Below are 20,441 nucleotides of genomic sequence, written 5' to 3'. Positions count from 1 at the left end.
TGTAGTGTTGAAAGTTGGTGAGGTGGGTTGGTGACTGTAGACAATTTCTTAGTTCTTGGTGAGTCATTACTTTTTATTAGTGATGGTAGGAGGAAAAAGTATACATAGCATCAGTGTTTAACAATAATGAAACTGCAGTTGTTTTTACCAGGGTAACATCTCTGTGGGTGAGATGTAAGAAACATAGTTGAAAAAGGGAAGATAAGTATTTTGATTTTTAAGCTTTAATTTTGTTCTGTTCTTCATTATTCTTTTCTGTACCAACCAAAATGTTTATCCTTCACTTACTGCTGTTAAAATATTTCAGGTACATCCTTTCCTTGCTGACTGCTGCTCAGCTGAGTTAGAGCTTAGTGCTCTAGCCCTTGAGAAGGAAGTCAGTTCCTTCATCTGTCTTTTTTGCTGTGCCTAAGAGGCATTTCTTTACTCTGCATTTAACCTTCTCATCCAGAATTAAATATTATTATAATTAAAATGCAGCTGGATTAGTAGGGAACTAATACTGCCTACACTAGTCCAAACATTGCTTCCCCTCAGCACCATTTTGTTAGAAGTAATGAATTTTCTTTATGAAATAGGAAAAGGCAAAGGAAAATAATAATGTAATTAAGATGTCTGAGAAGCAATCAAGAGGTGCAGGTAACTTGAAAACATCTGCAGTTGTTCTCGATACAGTCATTCAAGCTCAATGAGACTTGCCTCATACAATTATGAAGTGTCACACCCATTGACTTTTATTTTTTTTTAAAGAAATTTTAAGTGGAAGAGTTCCCTTGTTAGTAGTGTAGCTAATGAATCCCATTTTCATCTTGGTGTATGTGGGGGTGGTTTGGTTTTGGGTTTTTTTGTTCCTTTTCTAGTCTGTATCTTGCCATTTTACACCTAGCTCTGTATATTTGCACTGCAACTGCATGTGTGCTAGTTGGTTGTCCCACTACTGCCAGGCTGCATGCCCAGCATTGCTGGAATTCTTGCTGCCTGTTGTTCAGGGTAGGAATTAGTATGAGTGTAGCTTTTCTACCCAGTTACGCATGTCTACAAAACTTTATAGGGAATCAGCTTTTTTTGAGTCATGTAAATTTCATGTTTGGCAGAAAATAATCATTGAGCAAAAGTAACAGTGAGTGTGAGAGAAGGGGGTAACAGTTGTGAAACTAGCTAAGGCTCTCTTTGCCTTGGTTTCTCTGTAACTGTGTTATAAGACTAATGAATCTTCAGTAAATTATATGTGCATTTGTAATGCTGTATTACTGTGGCATTATTTTGTGTGTTTAAAACTCCATAGACACTGTAGGATGAAGCTTTTCAAATTAAAAAGCATTTCCCTTTTTCTTCTAGTTACTCTTATTATCACTGTATAGCATGCTTTGTAGGGTTTATGACAATAGGCCTTCTGTAGGCTAAATATTTTTGGAAGAGAAGTCTCCATTTTTGAACTTTTGTCAAGAGAAACTGGTGTAGATGGGCTGCTGTTAGTGCTAAATCTCATTTAGAATAGTTCTGAGGGCCTGCTGCTGTTGGAAAGCACAGTGTTTCAAAGAATAAAACTGTTTGCTTAACTGAGGTGACAATATGAAGTACCAGAGTAGATGGCACTGAACTGACATGGATAGTAAAAATGTTTCATAGTGATGTCTAAAAAAAAAGGGGGGAGGTGGGAAGGGGAGTAGGGAAGGAGCCTTTTCTTGTAGCAAGAACATTTTGTAAAATCTGCAGTCTGCTGATCTCTGTGTTTCATCAGTATTCACTTTGCAATTACATGTCAACCTTGGAAAAAATAATTAAGTAAAATTACATATCTGAAGTCCTGCTGAAATTATTTGTTTTGTTTTGTTCCTAGCCTAAAAGAAAGGAGTGGCTTTTCAAGTGAAGACAGGTGACATTTATGTGTTTAGAGATACCTTTTAAATGTGCTAATGTTTGGGTTGTGGGGTTTTTTTTTGTCTTTCAGGGCTAAGTATCACAAATTAAAATATGGCACAGAATTGAATCAGGGAGATATGAAGCCACCAAACTATGATTCTGGTAAGAATTTATTAATAAAAAGTTCATTATTGTCATAAAAGCTTAACTGTGGTTTGTGCAAATGCTGCAATGATAGTGTTGATAAAGTAAGCCACTTAATGGAAGCAGTGGGAATAGAGATAATTAATAAAAACTGTATTTTACTCTTGTAAAATTAAAAATATATGCTAATACTCTGAAAGAGTGTATTAATAAATCAAAGGACTTTAGATTTAAAAAAACCCAAACCAACAAACTGCTTCTGGAGAGAATAATTTTCCTTAGTAATGTGTATGGATGTTTTGGAACAGGGAGATACTAGATGTATAGCTATAGAATAATTTTTTAATAATTCTTCTGAATAGGAAAGTTAATGGCAAAGGACATGAAAAATATAGTATGTAACTTTTTGTTTGATTACGTTAATGGTATTCCAGGAGAAAAATAATGAAAGGACACATTAGACATAAGTGAGAGTTTGAGAGTGGGGAATTTATTTACAGAATCCCAATGATCATTGGAAATGCGTAGAACTAACTTCAGTGCTACGCTGCGAGAGGACAATTTTTCACCTTGATCTTTGTAAAGCTGATCTGTTTTTCTACAGGCTGCATCTCCTACTTAACAGAAATAGTTTTAAGCACTGAACTTGAGGAATTAAGAATTTAAATAGTTTTAAGCACTGAACTTGAGGAATTAAGAATTTAAATTACTTCCTTTCATCTCTCTCTATCTCCCTATCCTTTCCTCAAGAATAAAAAAGAAGGGGTACAGAGATCTGGTGATAGGTCAAGTCCTTAAAAGGGGAAGCAATAGGTGATGGGTTTTGTATCTCAGTCCCCTGATGCTCCTACTACAGCAACAAAACTAGAGCCACCTGTACATAAAGGAAGAGTATAGGAAGTCTGCAGACCTCACCTCTGTCACTTGGTTTATGGAAGGGATGATATAGTTTACTGTCATGGTTAATTCTTATCTCATTGGATTCAGAAGGTCATTAAAAAAATGCAAACAAACAAAAACTCCAACCCTACACCAACTGATCAAACAGGTTTTTCTTGTCCAAGTTATATTGAATTTTTGAGACATTTTATTTCACATTATTATCAGGTTATTTCCTTAACTGAATAAATAGTTTAATTTAGTGTTACTAAGTGGAAGATCTCAGTCGGTATCTGGACCACTAGAAAACTTTGTCCTGATCACCAAAATCCTAGACGTCCTTGGTTTTTGTAATTCCTTGGGATGCAGCTATAGCATGTTGCTCTACTTGCCAGCTGAGGAGTGCAGTGCAAGGCCTGGCTTGCGCAGCAGAGCCGTAGCCAATGCATTACTTCTGCAAAGTGAATGTTAGTGGAATTACCTTTGTTAAAATTCCATTATCCCGATTTATCCCATTGCATTCTATATATGTAGCTGTCAGGAATGTGTACTTTATATCAAATCTGGACTGATTAAAGATACACACTTATATAGAAACTTTGTCATTTTGCTCCTTTGGAGTTGTCTTTGATAGATACTTCTATGTCCATGTCTTTCCAACTCCCTCCCTGTTTTTCTTGCCCAGTCAGGAAAAAACATGGAAATGTTTCTAGTAGTTTTTCCCAATGGGTTGTTGTTGTTTGTTTTATGATCTCTTGAGGAGTCAGTAATACAGTTTAGAAGAAAGAATTCAATCGTTCGATCTCCTGATAAAGGGATGCCTTTTTTTTTTTTTTACTGCTTGTGATATCTTTTGCTATTATTTTCTCATAATGCAAGTCCCTTCATTCTCATCTGTAAACCACAGTTACTGCTAGCGGTTATCAGTTTTGAGGAGACTAAGCAAAACGGAACTCTTGCCTGTAGATATACATAATAGTGCCTTTGGAAGAAGTGTCTTTGCTTTCAAAAGGAATTTTCAGGCAGATTTATCTCAGTCATGTTTTAATTATTCTAGACTGAGCTTTGGTAGTTGTGCATTGGGTCCAGCTGTGTTCAGTTGTCAGAAAATCATTGTGCAGTTGATTATTTCCTATGGTTTCTATTAAATGGATTTGTGAATTTAAGATAAGTAAGATTCATATGACTCTCCTTGAATGTGAATTTTGTTTCATCTGTGATAGCTTCTTTGGGTGGGTGGTGGTTCTTTTGTGTGTGGTGTTAATTCAGTAGTTGGAAGGACAATAGCTTTCCCACATCACATATCAAGTTACTCATAAAATTATATCACAGGTTTTCCGGGTTAATTTTTGTTTATACTAGAAGATTGTTTATCCTTCAGTGTTTGGACCACAAGTGTTTCAAATTCTGTAGAGGTCTTCACAGATAATAAACCAAGATCTTTTATCTTGGAAAGCATATGCTTGTGTATGTCCTGGAAGAGGCAGGGTGGGAACCACCATCATGTAGTATGAAGCTATATATGGAATAAATGTGTCGCTGTTGGTTGCCAGCATTCAGATAGGTTTCTCACCAGAACAGCTGCATATTTTTTTGTGGATTTTCCTGAAGTAGTACTGTGTGGATACAAATTTATGGTTGTGGAAAATGTGGTGAAAACTTTTCAACAATTTTTCAGGTTAAAAAATAAACAATCCCTGTTGTATTTTTTTTTTATTCCCTCCACAAAGCTAATACAAATATGGATGAGTTTAAAGTTGATGTGAGTATGTCTGTTGGGTTTATGTTGAATGGTCAAATATTAAGGAAATTGGTTGGACAGTAAGTTGTAAATAGATATCATGCTGCAATTGCATTTTATATTGTTAGAAGTTAAAGATATTTGTATTGAAACTTAAATTATGAGCTGCAATTACATTGGAAGGTTACTGCAAAAATGGAACTCCAGTTAATCTATGTGAGTATGTACCCTTAAAGAAAAAGGAGTAAAATGGGGCTTTTGGATGTGAGACAGAAGGGAAGGCACTGATGACTAGTGGAACTTGCTTTCATACAGTAGCATGCATCTGACAAACTTTATGTGTATGCAGTACTACAGCTATATGTTGCGTGCATTTTTGTCTCTCTTGATTGATTATTGGCACTTTGAATTCTCTATTTTGTTATTAAGCCATTCCTAATCATTTTAAGACAAATCACATTTGTTTTCAAGTGGATGGGCATCTTTTTAAAAAGTAGGACAAGGAAAAAATTGTTTGTAATTAAATAATCTTTTCCAGATGAAGGGAATGAGACAGAGATTCAGCCACAACAGAACAGTCAACTAATATGGAAACAAGGACGACAGCTGCTAAGACAGTAAGTGCTGAAAAAAGGACTCAAAAAATGAGTGAAAGGGAAAGAATCTAGTAATGAAATGTGATGATGGTGGTATTTGTTTTTTTTTTCTGTTAGATTTCCTTTCAATAAAAGTTAGTGTGTGTGATGAAGTTCATTCAGCTTCTGCCCTACTTTTCCTAGGTTTTTGAAAAATTTTAATATTTCAAAACTTCAAATGAGAAGCCTTGTCAAATCACAAACACCTAATCTGCTTTTCTTTCACTGAGTGTAATAAAGCAAGATGCTTGGGAGAACAGTGGGTCGTGACACATTGCAATTCTTTCTGCAATTAAAAAACAACACACATGAGTAATTCTGTTAACAGCTATATAACGTAAAAATAACATGTGTTGGAGAGGGATAACTTTTATTTTGTCCTGCTCAAGGTGCAGAAAAGACTAATATCCAGAAGGTTCTAATTTTCGGTTCATCTGAGTGAAGCAAATCTCTGTTAATCTAAATCAATTTTTGAATTGTGGTCATAATGAGTTATTAAATTTCCAAGATATTTGGTCTCTTTTTTGAGTGTTGTTGTTTTGTCCTGGTTACAACCTCTGATTTAAATTGAGAGGTCTCTTAAAGACGTCTTATCACAGTGTGTCTGTTTGTTTTTTCATGCATTTGCCTCATTCCCTATGCTGATAGTTAGATTCTAAGGTCTTCTGATCAGCTAGCAAAACTTCTGCATTCTGATTTTTTTTTTTTTTATTTTTTTTTTTTTTTTGCGTTATGGAGGATTAAATGAGAGGAGGAAGAGACAGTCTGGAGCATATATTAAATGACCTTTTTCCAAGTAATTATACCAAAGTTAAATTTGTCTGTTGGATGGCTTGTACATGCTTTTCTTTTACAAGAGTTCAAATCTTTGCATGTATGTTGAATATGTTGAATAAATGTACATAAAGTGGTCTTGACTTGGATTGGTGATTTTTTTTTTGAAGACAAGTCATTACTTCTCAGTGCAATTCATAAATAAGTGACACAGTGCTGAATACAAGAGTGTGTATTACTGATGGACTCTGTTTTGCATAGGTGACTTGTTTGATTTTTATATAGCCAACAATCAGTATTTCTCTCCCTAATGTGGTTATGTGGAGGATATTGTTAAATAATTGGAGGAGAATGTTCTTGCAGGAAAAGTGCATGTCCTTGATTTGTAACAGCTGTTACTGTAAAATAGCATTTCCTCTCTTTAGAGTCCTCTGGAATATTGACCATTTAATCAGTGCAGTGCTCCTGAGAAGACAGTGCTATTAACTCCGTATTTCAGAAGAAATGACAGAGAACGATTTTTACCTTTTCTCTTAAAAAAAAAAAAAAAAATTTCCTCCATTTCCACCAAAGGCAATATGGCATGTTGATTAAAGAGCCAGCTTTAGACCTTGAGGTTTTCATACAAGCTAGTCCAGGATTCCTGCTGCTCAGCCCTTATACGCAAGACAAATTAATACATTGCAGATCCATTGCAGAATAAGAAAAGGGCAAGACAAAGGTTTTTATCAAACCTAGTGCATTATAAATAACAACTCTTACTAGTAGCTACAGCTACCGAATTTGGTTTTGTTCCCTCTATTTTCTAGGCTTCTACTAATGCTTACATAAAGGAACATATCTGATACTTCTTGTAAGACTTCATGTGTAGTTTCCATGTGTTGAAAAGTAAAATGGCCACGTTGTACATGCAACTGTGGTGATTTTTACAAGCCAGTTGGGAATATTTTAATTGAAAGTGCTTTTCCATCCATTTTAGTAAATGAATGAATAACGTATTGTATAACCTCTGACTGGTAGGCTCTTTGATTTTTTTTCTCAGTGACTGTAGAGGCTGGTACTGCAAGAGGCGATCCCTCTGCAGCTGGTACAGGATGATTTTATAAGCATGTTTCATTAGCACAGCTAAGGCGTTAAAAATGAGTTTAGGGAGAGGTTTTCATTTACTGTTTTGAATAAGTGAGATGTGTGTGGAAGATTAGCATGAGTTCTGTTCCTACAGGTATCTACAAGAAGTGGGCTACACCGACACAATATTGGATGTGAAGTCAAAACGAGTACGAGCTTTATTGGGCCTCTCAAGTGATGCTTCAGAGAAGGAAAACAGAAGTCAAGAGCCAATGGTAAATGGCACAGAGGGCCAGCTTAAAGAAAACACGATGATTGGGTAAGCATCAAAATGACATTGTTATCTCTCTGCATAAATGCACTTAATGGTGTAGAACAAATTTTTGTTTACTGAACAGATTTCAAGATTTTTTTCCCCTAGTTGGAGATTAGAGCAGTTCTAACTATTTTAATTACATTAAGCAATAAGTATGGAAGTAATTCTTAAGATTCACAGCTTAAAAACACCTTAAGTTTTTTTTCAGTTCGATGACAGCACAAAGTCAAATTAAAGCTCTTGGAGATATGATTGCTAAGTGGTTAGAGGTCAACGTTGTTTCAAGTTAACGGTTTATTTGGATTGCTGGAAACTCTGCTGTGTCAATTACAGGCTTTGTTCTTCTGGTCTGTGCTGACCATGACATGATAATCTATATGAGATATAGGATTTTTTTGACTGGATCTGAAAAACAAAGTCACATGCTACATTCTGATTCCTGTAAGTTTTTTAATTTCCACTAATGGATACACACATGTAAATGCGACTGAAATGTAAGATTTTAATTTATGTCTTTCAATATCTCTAATACTATGAAAAGACAATCAAGGAGAGTAAAAGCTTGTTGTGCTTACTTTTGCTTTTAGCTAGTGTTGAAAACAGAGGCTTTTTTCCATTTTCTTTTTTTCCATGCAGAGTTTTTAAAAAAGTTAAATCTGAAACTTAGCTGTAGAGGCTTCAGGAAGACAATCTCTTCTTGTTTAAGTTATTGTAGTTGAAAAACTTGAAAAATAATGAAAATGATGCAAAATTGTTTGTCTGAACAATACATGAGGCAGCTCCTCCCAGTAGTTTGTGCTGTATCAGCAAGCACAGTTTCCTCAAAGATTCTTCTTCTTTTTTTCCCTTTCTATACTGATGTGGTAAAGTTCAAGGCCTTTTCATCCTAAGATCTGGTACTGCTGCATGACACATTCTGTCTTTTAAAAAGTATTTGTAAAATTTCATTATATCCATTAGATAGCTGCAGCAACTTCAGGCCAACAAGTTATGTAAGGGCAGAAGTTCATTGTTATGTAATGAAATTCAGTGCTATGAGGTGGAAAATTTGAACGTACGAGAAAACCCGCAAGCTACTAAAATATATTGTGCTCCTATGTAGCTGACAAGCCATGTCATTTATGTACAGCAGCTTTGTTTTTGAAGAACAAGGAATGCTTGATAGATTGCAAGAACAATTTCAGTTAGATTTCTGGTGAAGGGGGTCACTTCTTGGGGGAAGTGGATAAATAAAGCTCCTCCTCTTACACTTTAAAATTTATTTAAATGTCTTTGGTTTTGAAACTGATATAGTGATATGGTAGTTATCTGATGGGTGAAATGGTTGGACAGTGGTTTTCATATAAAAGTTTTGGATACATTTGCGTTTCTTTCCTATCTACTTGCTTTCTCGGTAGGTCTGGTATTAGGTTTAGCACTTTGTAGTGTACCCTATGGCTGAGGATATTCTCTGGGAGAAAAATGAGTTCCCTTCCATTGTGGGTCTGCAAGTTTATCAGCTGAAAGACTGGTCAGGCTGTATGTTTTGAGAAACTGTTTTCATCTCACTTGTGATGCATAAGATGGCAGACTATTAGAAAGCCTAGGGGAGTGTTCTGATACATGATATGCAAGAAGTGACTCCAGGGTCTTACAGTGGAAGAATTTTCCAGGGATCTTGTTCAACATAGTCAGATCAGTCTTCCTGGGTGATTTTGAGTTTGTGGATGTCTGCTGAGGTCTTGAGACGAGAAAGTTGGGATTCTACTAAAATTCCTTGGTCAGTCTGAGTACAGGACTAGCTTTCAATGCTGTGATTCTTCTGGGTGTTTCAAGTATTCTTTCAGACCATCTCTTTCAATTTTCCATGCAGGAAGCATTCTGTGGCTTTCTTCCTGGCAGGGGCTGCCTTTTATTTAACAGCTGTTTCATCTTGTGCTACTAGATACTGTAAAATGTTACACCTCACTATTTCTGTGGCATGTGGCACTGTTCACCTCCTCCCAACTGCATCATTTCTTGTCTCCGAGATCTCAAAAGTGAAGCTTTATGGCAGATGGGAAGTCAGAAATGAGATGAGATGTTGTTCTTGATTAACTCATACTTGTGTGTTACCTGCCTCATCTATTGTCATCATTCTTTTTGAAGGGTGTTAGCACTGAATAGGCAACTAAGACTTAAGTCACATGGATCTTGCTCCTGATCCCAACTGGAGTTCTTACCGAGTGTTTGAAAACTTAATTCAGTGCTTTTCTACACAGTTGGCGCAACTGGGAAAAATTTAGGTGACAGCTAAATTCTGGCTCATAGTCAAGGTGGGGGCACTCTTTGAAGCAACCTCACCAGTGCTAAGCTGCTTACTGGGAGGGCAAAGACACTGGCAGTTCTTTTAGCAGCCTCTTATTATTCCTAACATGCATGTAAAGTGAGGACTGGAGCCACAGCAAGGTTATACAGTTGGAAGGAGTGCGATGAACAAGTGCCTGCAGTCTAGTAGTGGTAGAGGAAGGAAGTTATGGTGAGAGATTGAAAGAACAAGAAACCAGCCAAAACCTTAGTGCAATCCTGGGAAGCTTAAGGACTTACTGTGTATTTGCCAGGACCACGAGACATTGGGACAGTTGCAAACTAAAATGCAGACGGAAGCCATTCTGTGGCTGTATGGATACAGCGAAACCCTTTGTAGGAGAAGTCTTTGCTGTCGCCACAGAAGCCTGTGAACTGATCAAGCCAATGCAGTTTGGCAAATTTTATTTCAAATTCAAAACATTTAATGAACACTGATGTCAAATACCTGCTAGCAAGTCTAAGGCTAGTGGTCAACCTGAAGATGTTGTAGTTACATTTGAAGAGCAGAGTGCTCTGTTAAAGTGAGAAAGCACAGTTTATAAAGCATTTAATTTGCTTGATATTGGAAGAACTGCATAATATGGTGGACCCAGCTGAGACTGCGAGTTTTAAGTCTGATCTTTAGAAAACTGTTTACACAGAAGGAAGAATGTGAGAAGCAGAGTACAGGGACTGAATAAAGCTTATGTGTTAGGAACAATGAAGACACATCAATAGGAGTATGGAAAGAATGTGGGTGAAGATGATGAAGATAATGTACGATAGAGGGGAAAACAGCACTGAAAACCAGAAGGAAAATGGATACAATGAGATGTTTCAGGAACAGGAAAATGGAAGCCACATTAGCTTTAAATTTCTGTAAAGATTTTTCTGTAATGCAACATAAATTGAAAGAGAACAGATTGGCTAAACTGCCTTCTGTACATCTGAACACTTATGTGATAAATCCCAAAGAAAGTAAAAAACATGGTGTTTGATACTTTTATGCTACCATATGGTTACCTCTTTGAGAGGAGAGAGAGAATAATGGAAACAGGAAACAAAACTTCCTTTATGTTTTGACTGTCATTTCTTGATAATCAACCAATACTTTTTCAGTAGAATGAAAGTGGTGGAGAAGAAAACAAATTGGTACTAAGAAAGATTCCAGTAAAAGAACGGAAGAGGTCACCATACTTCTCAACAGTCTGATTTTAGCCTGTTTTTGTGTAAGCCCTGTGTATAGTACTTGTAGCTGCTACTCAGTCTCCTAAAGGCAATATCTCTGGTCTACCTCTGACTGTACTTCTGACAACAGCAGACACCCACACATACATAATTTTTACTTTTTTTTTTTTTTTTTTTGGTAAGCTCTGGCATTTTTCTTCTGACCCCAGGGATGTTATGGAGTGTATACTTTGTGGTGGGTAGGGAGGATATTCCTCCTCTGCTCAGCTCACTGCACCTTTTACAAATTTTTATGAGTTGTCTGTTAAACCAGAACTTGTTTATACTAGTTATATCTTCTTGTCTGTTACACCAGTTGCACTTGCTTCAACAGCTGGGGTTCAGACACTCAGTGCTGTGGCATGGACAGGAAGTCGAGCCTTTTTGTGGGAAAGGCTGGTGAGAATGTTTGGCGTGATTATTGTGAAGTTCATGCTGTTTACTTTGGTATGTAGAAGTGTACAGTAGTTACTGTAGTGCAAATACTTAAGACAATATTTGTAGCAGACAATATGTAACTTGAATTGTACTAGGTTCCAGTTATTTTAGAAAATTGCCATCTGGACCCTCATACCTCTCTGCTTAATTTTCTGTGTCTTAGATGGTTGCAGTAACATCAGAGAACTACCTCTACTTCTTTGGTTTTTTCTTCTTTTGGTATAGTGATGAACAAACTACTGTTGTCTGGAAGTCTTTTAAAACCAAATCAGTTTCTCGTCTTACTATTCGGTGACGTAGCCTTAGTCTTTATGTGTTATTAGCTGCTACATCTGTGGCCAAATGTGTATTCTTACACTGCCTATTTATTTGCTAATGTACAGATCCTCTTGAAAACTTTAGCACTCAAGACACCATGTGGATTTTGAATGCACCCTGCAAGATTTTGATTCCATAAATGAAATGTTAATATGATACCCTGAGATAGATAGAGCCCTGTTTCCACTTATTTCATGGAGTTTTAAAGGGAATCTGTTTTCAGTTTCTTCAATCAGCTCACTTGCATTTCAAAAGATAAGTACCACTTGGCATGACTGGACTCAAAAATAGATTCTAAAATAATAACTTTATAATAATGGTTGTAATTCTTAACACCTGCAGTGAGAGGAATGGGTGCTTTCCCCCAACAAACTGAAACAGAAATGAAAGCTGCTTGCAAATGTCGCTTGTAGCCTTGAAAACATGAGTATTTATCTTCCATTCACTTATTACCTCATTTTTTAATAGCTTTATCTTACTGACCGAAACCTAAACAGTCAAATTCATTTACCTTCTTGAAGGTATGTATTTGACTACCATTTGATATGAGTGGAAGCAAATATAATAATGTAATAGAATTGGAAAGGCACAAGGGTATACCAAGCGTATGTATGTATATACACACACACATATATATGGGTGTGTGTATATATATAAAAACAATATAGATAAATTATCTGAGTTCTTGCTAAGGGTTTGATCATTACAACTATGTTTAAATAGCCAACAGAAACTTTTTTAAAGAAAAATGATCCTGAATGCCGTATCAGTCTCTCTCTGAAACTGATCTACTACCTTTTTTTTTTATGTTGAACCACATATGGCTTCCACTGTCTATCCTTTACATGAGCAAAAAGGCATCAAACCTCAACATCTGAGAGCAAATCCAAAGACCTTTTCAAAGATTAAAATTAAACATTTTCAAGACCTTATCTTTCTGATGTACAACAAATCATTCCAACTGACACTTCAGTGAATGAACGTCTTTATATACCAGAAAGCCTTGAATAACTTTTGCATCTCTAAAGACTCTTAACACTGACCCACATAATGAAAATGCTGCATACTGACTGATGAATGTTGTGTGTTGACTAGCTTATAAAATGGTTTATTGTGAAAAATATATCTGAATTTAACAACCTGAGGTAACATCTGCCATGAAAAAGATTTCCAAAATAGTATGTGAGATTAAAATACTGAATTACAAAAAGAAAAAAATCCAAAATCTATTTGCCTTATTCTCTTTACTGGTGTTTTTCCTGCCTTGCAGTGACCTAGCAGGCATTTCACAGATCCCTGTTTAAGGCCAGACCTGAATGCCTTCAACATACGCATTAAAGCAGAAAAAAGAGATAAATTGGTCTTTTTATGTAAAGAAACTAGTACCAATGGACCACCCTTTTCATTTCATTGACACAGATCTCTGGCTTAAGGTTTTGAGGGATGGTTCTTGGAAATGTCACATAATACTCATGATACTGAAGAAATTGTAAAAAGGAGACAGAAATTGTGAGTGGGAGAGACAGAAGCAAAGAGAGGGGAGGTGAATGGAGGAATAACTTACAAAAGACTTCGATTCTTCAGACATTTATTTTTTATTTTTATTCTTTAAAAAGCTTGTTTATTTAACATATTATAGTTACCTGATCAGATTTGACAAGAGAGGTGGCCTTTTCTTTTTAAATGGCATTCCTTCATGATTCCAATTTACATCCAAACCATTTTGTAAGTGTTACTTACCAGTTGTAGTCTGTTTTGCACTGGTTCTCGCATTGTGTGCTGTGAATTCATAAGAAGTTTCAAAGGTCGTGACAGACTGTTGAGCCTGCCTGTGTTCCTTGTGTGTAAATTTTGATGATTGTAAGTGTTCCATAATTTTTTAAATTATTAGTTTGATGTTTTCTGTGCTGCATTAGGAAAGATTTTGCACAGTGTTGAAAATATAACAACTGTTTTTAAAGACAGTCCTCATAGAAAGGAATACATTTGAATTTGCATGCACTTATTTACTGTGTCCAGTTTGAAGGAACTCAACTAGCCACATTGAAAAGACTGTGTTAAAACATGAAATAACTAAATTCTATGGGGAATAAATAAAACTTAAGACCTTGCAGTAGCACATTTTGATAGTAGGACGAAACTGAGCCAAAGAAAATGGCTCAAGAAAGAATATTCTAGAATAGCTCTTTGAATGCTGGGTCACAACAGGCTTTTTCCTTTACAGGCCCCCAGAAACATTTCTCAGCCGAAGCTGAACTTGTGTTTATTTAACTTTATTGTGGTATTTCTCCCTGCTTCTGAATTTATCAATAAAATTTGGTTTTATTTAAGATAACTTGAGTATGTCTTGGATAAAACAAACAGACCATCTACTTTTTTCCTTTGGGGGACTGAGTAGGACCGAGGCAGTTAATGGCCTTGTGGTTGGGCAGTTCATAGGAGAAGTTTGAGAGTCTCTCTGGGCATGACCACAGACTCCCAAGAGTTATTATCAACAAAGGAGAAGGTAATGATAGAAATACTGAATGTGTTGGTTACAAAGAAAATACATGTCTGAAATGTGGCTTTGGTCTAAGTTAAACTTGACTTTGCAACATGAAACATTCTGGATCATACTGGGAGCAGAAAGGGTATCATCAATGTGCTGTTTCCACATAACCTCACCTTTCCTATAGGTTATAGTCTCTACTTTTCACTCAGTAAGAAACAGGATTTATGTTGAGATCTTGAATATTAACTGTTGGGAACCAGTTGAACACTAAACATTTTGTAAAGCTGCTAATATTTCAATGTCAGGGCCAACTGGATTTTTACACAAATTGCTTATCTTGAGCCATGTCACTGTAGGGTAGAAAATGAAGAGTTGGCTGCAAAGGCCCAGTGAGAACTACGCTTGCTTTAAATAGTACATGTGGAATATCCAGAAATCATGTTTCTTTAGATTTCATGAGAAGAGATTATTTTATTTTTAGTCTTAAAGGGGCCAAGGGGTTAAGACATCTGAATAATTGAACAGCTTGTAAAATACAAGTTGGTATGAGATTATAAGGGCAGTCACAGCTGCAGAAAATTCTGGCAACTTCTGCTGAGGAGAAAAGTATTTATGTGATTTCAGGTTTATGTTGCTTTAAGGGAGGTAAGTACTTCAGTTACCAGTCCATTTGTAACAAGAATTTTGTGTTTTAAATGGGAGTGTGAATCGTAATACAAATTCTGTGCCCTGCCCATTTGTTAGTAGCAAGATGAAAAACCCAGCAACGTTAGTGTAGCTATGTTTTACTTTCTGGCACTACTTATTGTACTTGTTATGCTTGTAACTGGCAGTTAATCCTGTTGTACTTGATCATGTGCAGACACGGGTAGCAGGTAGTCTCTCTGCCCCAAAAAGTTTCCTGTCTAATTTGGATAAGGCTACTGGAGAGGAGGGTGTAATGCACAAAGTTAACAGTATCTGATGGAAGATGTCATATTGGTTAAATTTTTTTCTTTTAAAATTTTTTTGGTTTTTTAGGTTTGTTTAGGAAATGGTAAATCAACTGGGATGAAACACTAAAGAAAAGAAGGCAAGGTTAGATGCTATTGCAGAGCATAATTGAGGAAGGAACAGTGGGAAAGAGATTCAGAACAAGCAGCTGAGGAGCATGGGGTCAAGGAAGGCCTGCCAAAATCTGTTTGCTCTATGCTCTTTGTTTTGGCAGGTTCTGTAGCTGCTCGTGCTGTCTGGGGTTTCTGGTTCGTTCTTCCTCAGAAGTTTTTCTTTAGGCAGTATGGCTGGGGAAGACGGAAAAAGCAACACCTAAGTTATTACACTTCAAAAATTATCTTCTCCCTTACATATATTTTGATCCAGGGCAGTCCAGAGCAATTGTCAGTTTTGAGACACTTTTTTTTTTGTGTGTGTGTGTCCCTTTATTAGCAACAGGTCCTTAACCTTGCTATAGTTTTGCCTCACACCTGTAATACTACAGTTCATGTACTGGCCCCTGCCTTTGGAGCTCCATTCTATTGTTTTCACACATTAATTTTAAAAAAAGTATTCTACACTACAAAAGCCCTCGAAATGTTGAGTGTTGTTTCTTTTTCTAAAATGGAATTTAAAGTAATTTTTTATACTATCCTATCTCTGAGTATATTTTTGCCACTTCTGCTTTGTGAATGACTCCGTAATAGAAACAAACTAACCAGATGAAAAATAATGAAACAAGCAGGGTTAAAATTGTCATCAAAGTATATAACATAAGCTAGCTAAGACTAGACATTAACTTAAGTATATTTTACAGTATTCCTAAGTGTTTATGCTGACAGTAATATCTAAAATGCATTGCGTTTATGTGCTGCTAGAAGATGAAAAATAACTAAATCAAAAATAGCTAAATTACTGTGTTACTTCTGATTTGATTGCTAAAGTGTCTGTCAGCTTGAAGCTTCTTTTCCCTGTACAACCTTTAAATAGTTTAAATACTCTGTCACTTCTTCTGTTTTCTTTTTTTTGGTTCTCATGAATTCTTTCTTGGAAGTTGTGCCCTCGCACAAATAATCTTCTGTGGTACTATGCTGACTTTGTACATTTTTGTACTGTGCTGGAGTTTTGAAATATATGATAAACTACTGTAATTTTCAGTGCATGAGATGCCTTTTACCCCCTTGTGAATATATCCTGCCCACTAAAGTATGTAATAATTAATATGATAGTTGAATTCAGACCAGTTGCTTAAAGATACAACCTTCTCTTTCGGTGGTCTTCAGTGTGAGAGCCCGATTAAAGATCAAATGAGTACAGAACCAAATCTAGATATGCTACTGCAAATGCTTGTACCTGTAGAAGGATACCTGTCTCTTAATAACAAGTTCTGTTGATTAAAATTTTATATTTGATGTTTGGTATTAGTTCATATGTTGCTGTTTACTGTAGCATGTCTGATAGCTGCTAATATAAATCTGCAGCCATGATGTTTTTACATGGCAGATTTTTACACAGCAAAATAGAGAGGAAAAAACAGAAGTACAATTGTGGTTGGATGATTTAGTCCACTAAAAGTTCACCAGGACGCACAATTTGCTGAAAATTGAGAAGTTAGTCAAGTGAAGCACATTATAGGTTTTGTATTATCAAGATTTGTGTGTTGGAAACAGCAAAACAATACCATAGGATTTCTGTGAAAAGGTACATTATTACTGCAGATACATGAAGTCTTACAGTCTGCCAAAGTAATGATTACTTAAGGAAAAAGAACAACATTACAGAGTGCTTTCAGATCATAGAAACAAGAGGGTCAAAATATTGCAGGAAGCAAGGCAAATTGGAAGTATGTTTGAGATTATTATTATCTGAGATAAGATATGGGAAAGTGGAAGGAATATTCTCAGTAAAACCAGTGGCCATGAGAACATACTGTGGATCATAGTATATTGTGGTGCTGTGTATGTGGAATTTCTAATAGCAAGTGAAATCTTCATTAGTATTTTTGGGCCATAAAGATGAGTAAACAAAGTAAGGGTAGAATAGCAAATGGTCTTAATGAGATGCAGATATATTGGGGCAGACATGAAGAAGCCACTCCTGCTAATTGCTGTCATGTAAGCGCGTAAAGAAGGAAGAGTGCTACTTATCACACCTTATTACACAACAGAGTTTTTGCCCTTGGATGTTTCCTGTAACAAACATTTGAAAAGTTTTAGGAAGAAACAGTGGAATAAGTGAGTGGTGGATGGATAATCAGGTGTTCACACTGCAGGGAGCTTAAAAGGCCTTACTATATAGACTTGTTAGTTGGTTGAACCTTTTGAAATGGGTCATAGCAGAAGCAAAATGTGGTATTAGCAAGGCACTTGCTGGTAGTAAAGGTGACTGTAGAAGACAATTTAGAGCTACAATTCTGAAAAGAGAGAGAGAGACTTCTATTGTTTCAGTGGTTGTGAAAATCAAGATGACGTGCATTTAGTGATGAACTGTGAAAAACAGACTACTGATTAAAGGTAAGAAAACAATAAAGCTTGTGTTTGCCGCTATAAAGTCATATAAAGAATGTACAAGGTTTTACTGGAAGTAGTCATTACAATTCAAACAAAATAATTTTTTTTTCACTGCTTTATCTTTGAGGGATTAATGGAGAAGTACATCTTCTGAGAAAAATGGCACCTGTGGTTAATTTCAGGATTGCTTTAATTGTACTTACTAATAATGGTTACAGTCCTGCTTCTTGGGTTCTTGCTCTTCAGTTGTTAATATGACAACCCTTATGCTTCGTGTTCTGGGACACTGCCTGAATTTGTGCCAGTGCAGTTGTAATTTTACCTAATCTTCATCCATTTCCTTATTTGTTTAATGTTAATGGCTACATAAACATTATTTAGTCATCAATAATATTTTCCCATTGTATTGTTTTATAGTGGCAAATTTACCATTTGTCAAAAGGTAACAAATGATAGATCTAGAGTTTGAGGTTTCCCAGCCAGGTGGGGATTAGATAGCAGCAGCAAAGTTTTCCTGTACCCTCATAGACCTGTGGGAGGCCAACATATAGTAGCTGTAACTCATGTGCTTGTTGCTGAGACTTTCGGTGATTGTGTATCAGTACTGATGCTGCTTTTGGGCATGTATCAGCTGAATGTTGCTTTAAACTGCTTTTCAAATAAAAAACTGAACTGTCTGTCCAGGTAATTGCAGCTGGATGAAGAGTAATTGTTGGTTCAAATAAGATGGTTTATGGATAATGTTAGATTTTTAATCTTCAAACACTTTTACTTGTAATAGTCCAATTTTACCAGTATGCTTATTTTAGCCTCATGTTGTTGGCCATCATAGTACAGAACAGACTGGTAATTGCAAAATTACTTTATGATTTCTTTTGACTCATAATGGTGGTTGTTGTTGTTGTTTAGGAAACCTGAATTGACTGACTCTGCCTCTCTGCTAGAGACCTTCAAGTTTCTTGAAAATGCAGCTGCAGACTTTAGTGATGAAGAAGAAGATGACGATCTTGAAGGAAGAGAGAAAACAATCATTGATACCGCAACAGTGAGTGGAAAAAATAATTGAAAAAGTTACGAAGAACAGAAAAAGTGAGATTAATGAGATGCCTATATGCAAAGTATATGACTGTGTATGTACACGTGCAAATCATTAATGCATCTTTATGATGGTTTGTCCAAGCATGTGTGCATAAGAGGAATTATATATGCATTTCTGAGTTTGTGTGTACAAGTTAAGCTTTACCATCTTTATTGCTTTATGTTTGCAGTGACAGATAAAAATATTTCAGATCGTCTTTCTACTATTCCATACTGCCTAGTGTTTCTGATATATATTGGATACAATTTTTAAGGTAGAAGATGTCATTTTTTTACAGTTTTGAGCTTAGTTTGAAGGTATTGTTTGTAATGTTGCATATCAAAAATTATTTGAATATTTATATAATATTGATATTTAAAATGACTTGTAGAAATTTATCCTTGTAGGGTACAGAACTGAAATATCAGAGTTTTCTTTTAAATAGCTTGTGGAAGGAAGAAAAAATATAACTGGAAAAACTTAACGTGGTTAATAAATTTTTTTGTTTCTTTATTCAGTCAAACACCTGAAACTCCATCATGATCTATACTTTGGTATATGATTTTGTCATATGATCACATAAACTAGATACATACATTCAGTACTCGATTTTATCCTCTTCTTTTCAACATTAGTACTTATTCAATGAGTTGTGTTTCCTAACAGTTGAAGCACATAAGAGTTATGATGGATGTGATGTGATTATTTCTATGATCAGTTTTAAGAATGAACACTTAAAAACTCTATAAAACTGATGTTTTTTTTAAAAAAGGATCTTTGTAAACTTGTTCCTGTCATTCATGAGATATGAACCGTTTTTACCTGTAGACTTATTTTAGTCTCTGTGTTAGTCTGAGACTCTTCTGTAGTATCTTCTATAATACAGTATGTTCAATAAGCCTGCTGGAGGAATGAAGCTTGAAGTTTAGAATTGCTTCAGGTTTTGAAAATGGGCTCAGTTTATTTAGAGGAAACAGTCATTCATCCTCATGAACTATGGGCTGTTGGCCTATGCACTGAAGATTTTTCAGACTGACCCTTAGCAAGGTTCCAAGTCAAAATATTGTGATGAATGTAATTTTTCTTTCTCTGTAGAAGTAGAATTTGCTACAGATCTCATGTATGGTGGAATCAGCTCACCTGTTAGTCAAATAACTGTAAACTATCTAGTCCATTTTGATTATTGAAGGAAAAGTAAATTTATTGCAGAAAACATACAAAGAGGTCCTTCATTAAAACATGAATTTTTTCTTGTACCAAAATTTGATAATCTTTTTTTACCAAATTTGCTTTTGAATTTGAAAGGGAAATACGGTTTAAATATGGAAATACTGTGTTTAAATAACAGTAACATCTGAGGAAATACTCAGAATGGAATGATTTTTGCCAAGTCTGAGCCAACTGGCTTTTGTCAGTTGTGGGTTTTTTCCTAGACTTGTCTTTTGGTCCACATGTAGAGTGATTTCAGAGGTGAAAGTTCAAAAGTCTATTTTCAGCAAGGCAGAAAGTATTTGGTTTGCTGAAGTCCTTTCTTACAGCATTCTGTGGTTTTTGTTTGTGGGTTTTGTGGGTTTTTTAATCTGTATTAAGAGGAAGGTTGTACTTTTCTGCTATTAAAAAAATAGTAGTGGTCTAGGTCAGCGTAGTTTCATTATCAAGTGGTTATTGGTGGTCACAGAA

The 20,441-nt window shown here is 35.7% G+C and overlaps 1 protein-coding gene across 6 annotated transcripts in view; it reads left to right on the top strand.

Moving 5' to 3' along the window:
• STRN (striatin) overlaps positions 1-20,441 on the top strand; it is a 64,796-nt gene that overhangs the window by 18,423 nt on the left and 25,932 nt on the right. For all 6 annotated transcript variants that reach the window (XM_074896920.1, XM_074896921.1, XM_074896918.1 and 3 more), the window contains 4 exons: positions 1,952-2,025; positions 5,166-5,244; positions 7,259-7,423; positions 18,593-18,728. In XM_074896920.1, the coding sequence (XP_074753021.1) occupies positions 1,952-2,025; positions 5,166-5,244; positions 7,259-7,423; positions 18,593-18,728 (454 nt within the window). The remainder of the gene's footprint in view (positions 1-1,951; positions 2,026-5,165; positions 5,245-7,258; positions 7,424-18,592; positions 18,729-20,441) is intronic.

Source organism: Athene noctua, chromosome 1 (genome assembly GCF_965140245.1).
Source record: "Athene noctua chromosome 1, bAthNoc1.hap1.1, whole genome shotgun sequence".
NCBI lineage: Eukaryota > Metazoa > Chordata > Aves > Strigiformes > Strigidae > Athene > Athene noctua.
This window is presented reverse-complemented; position numbering and strand designations above follow the sequence as displayed.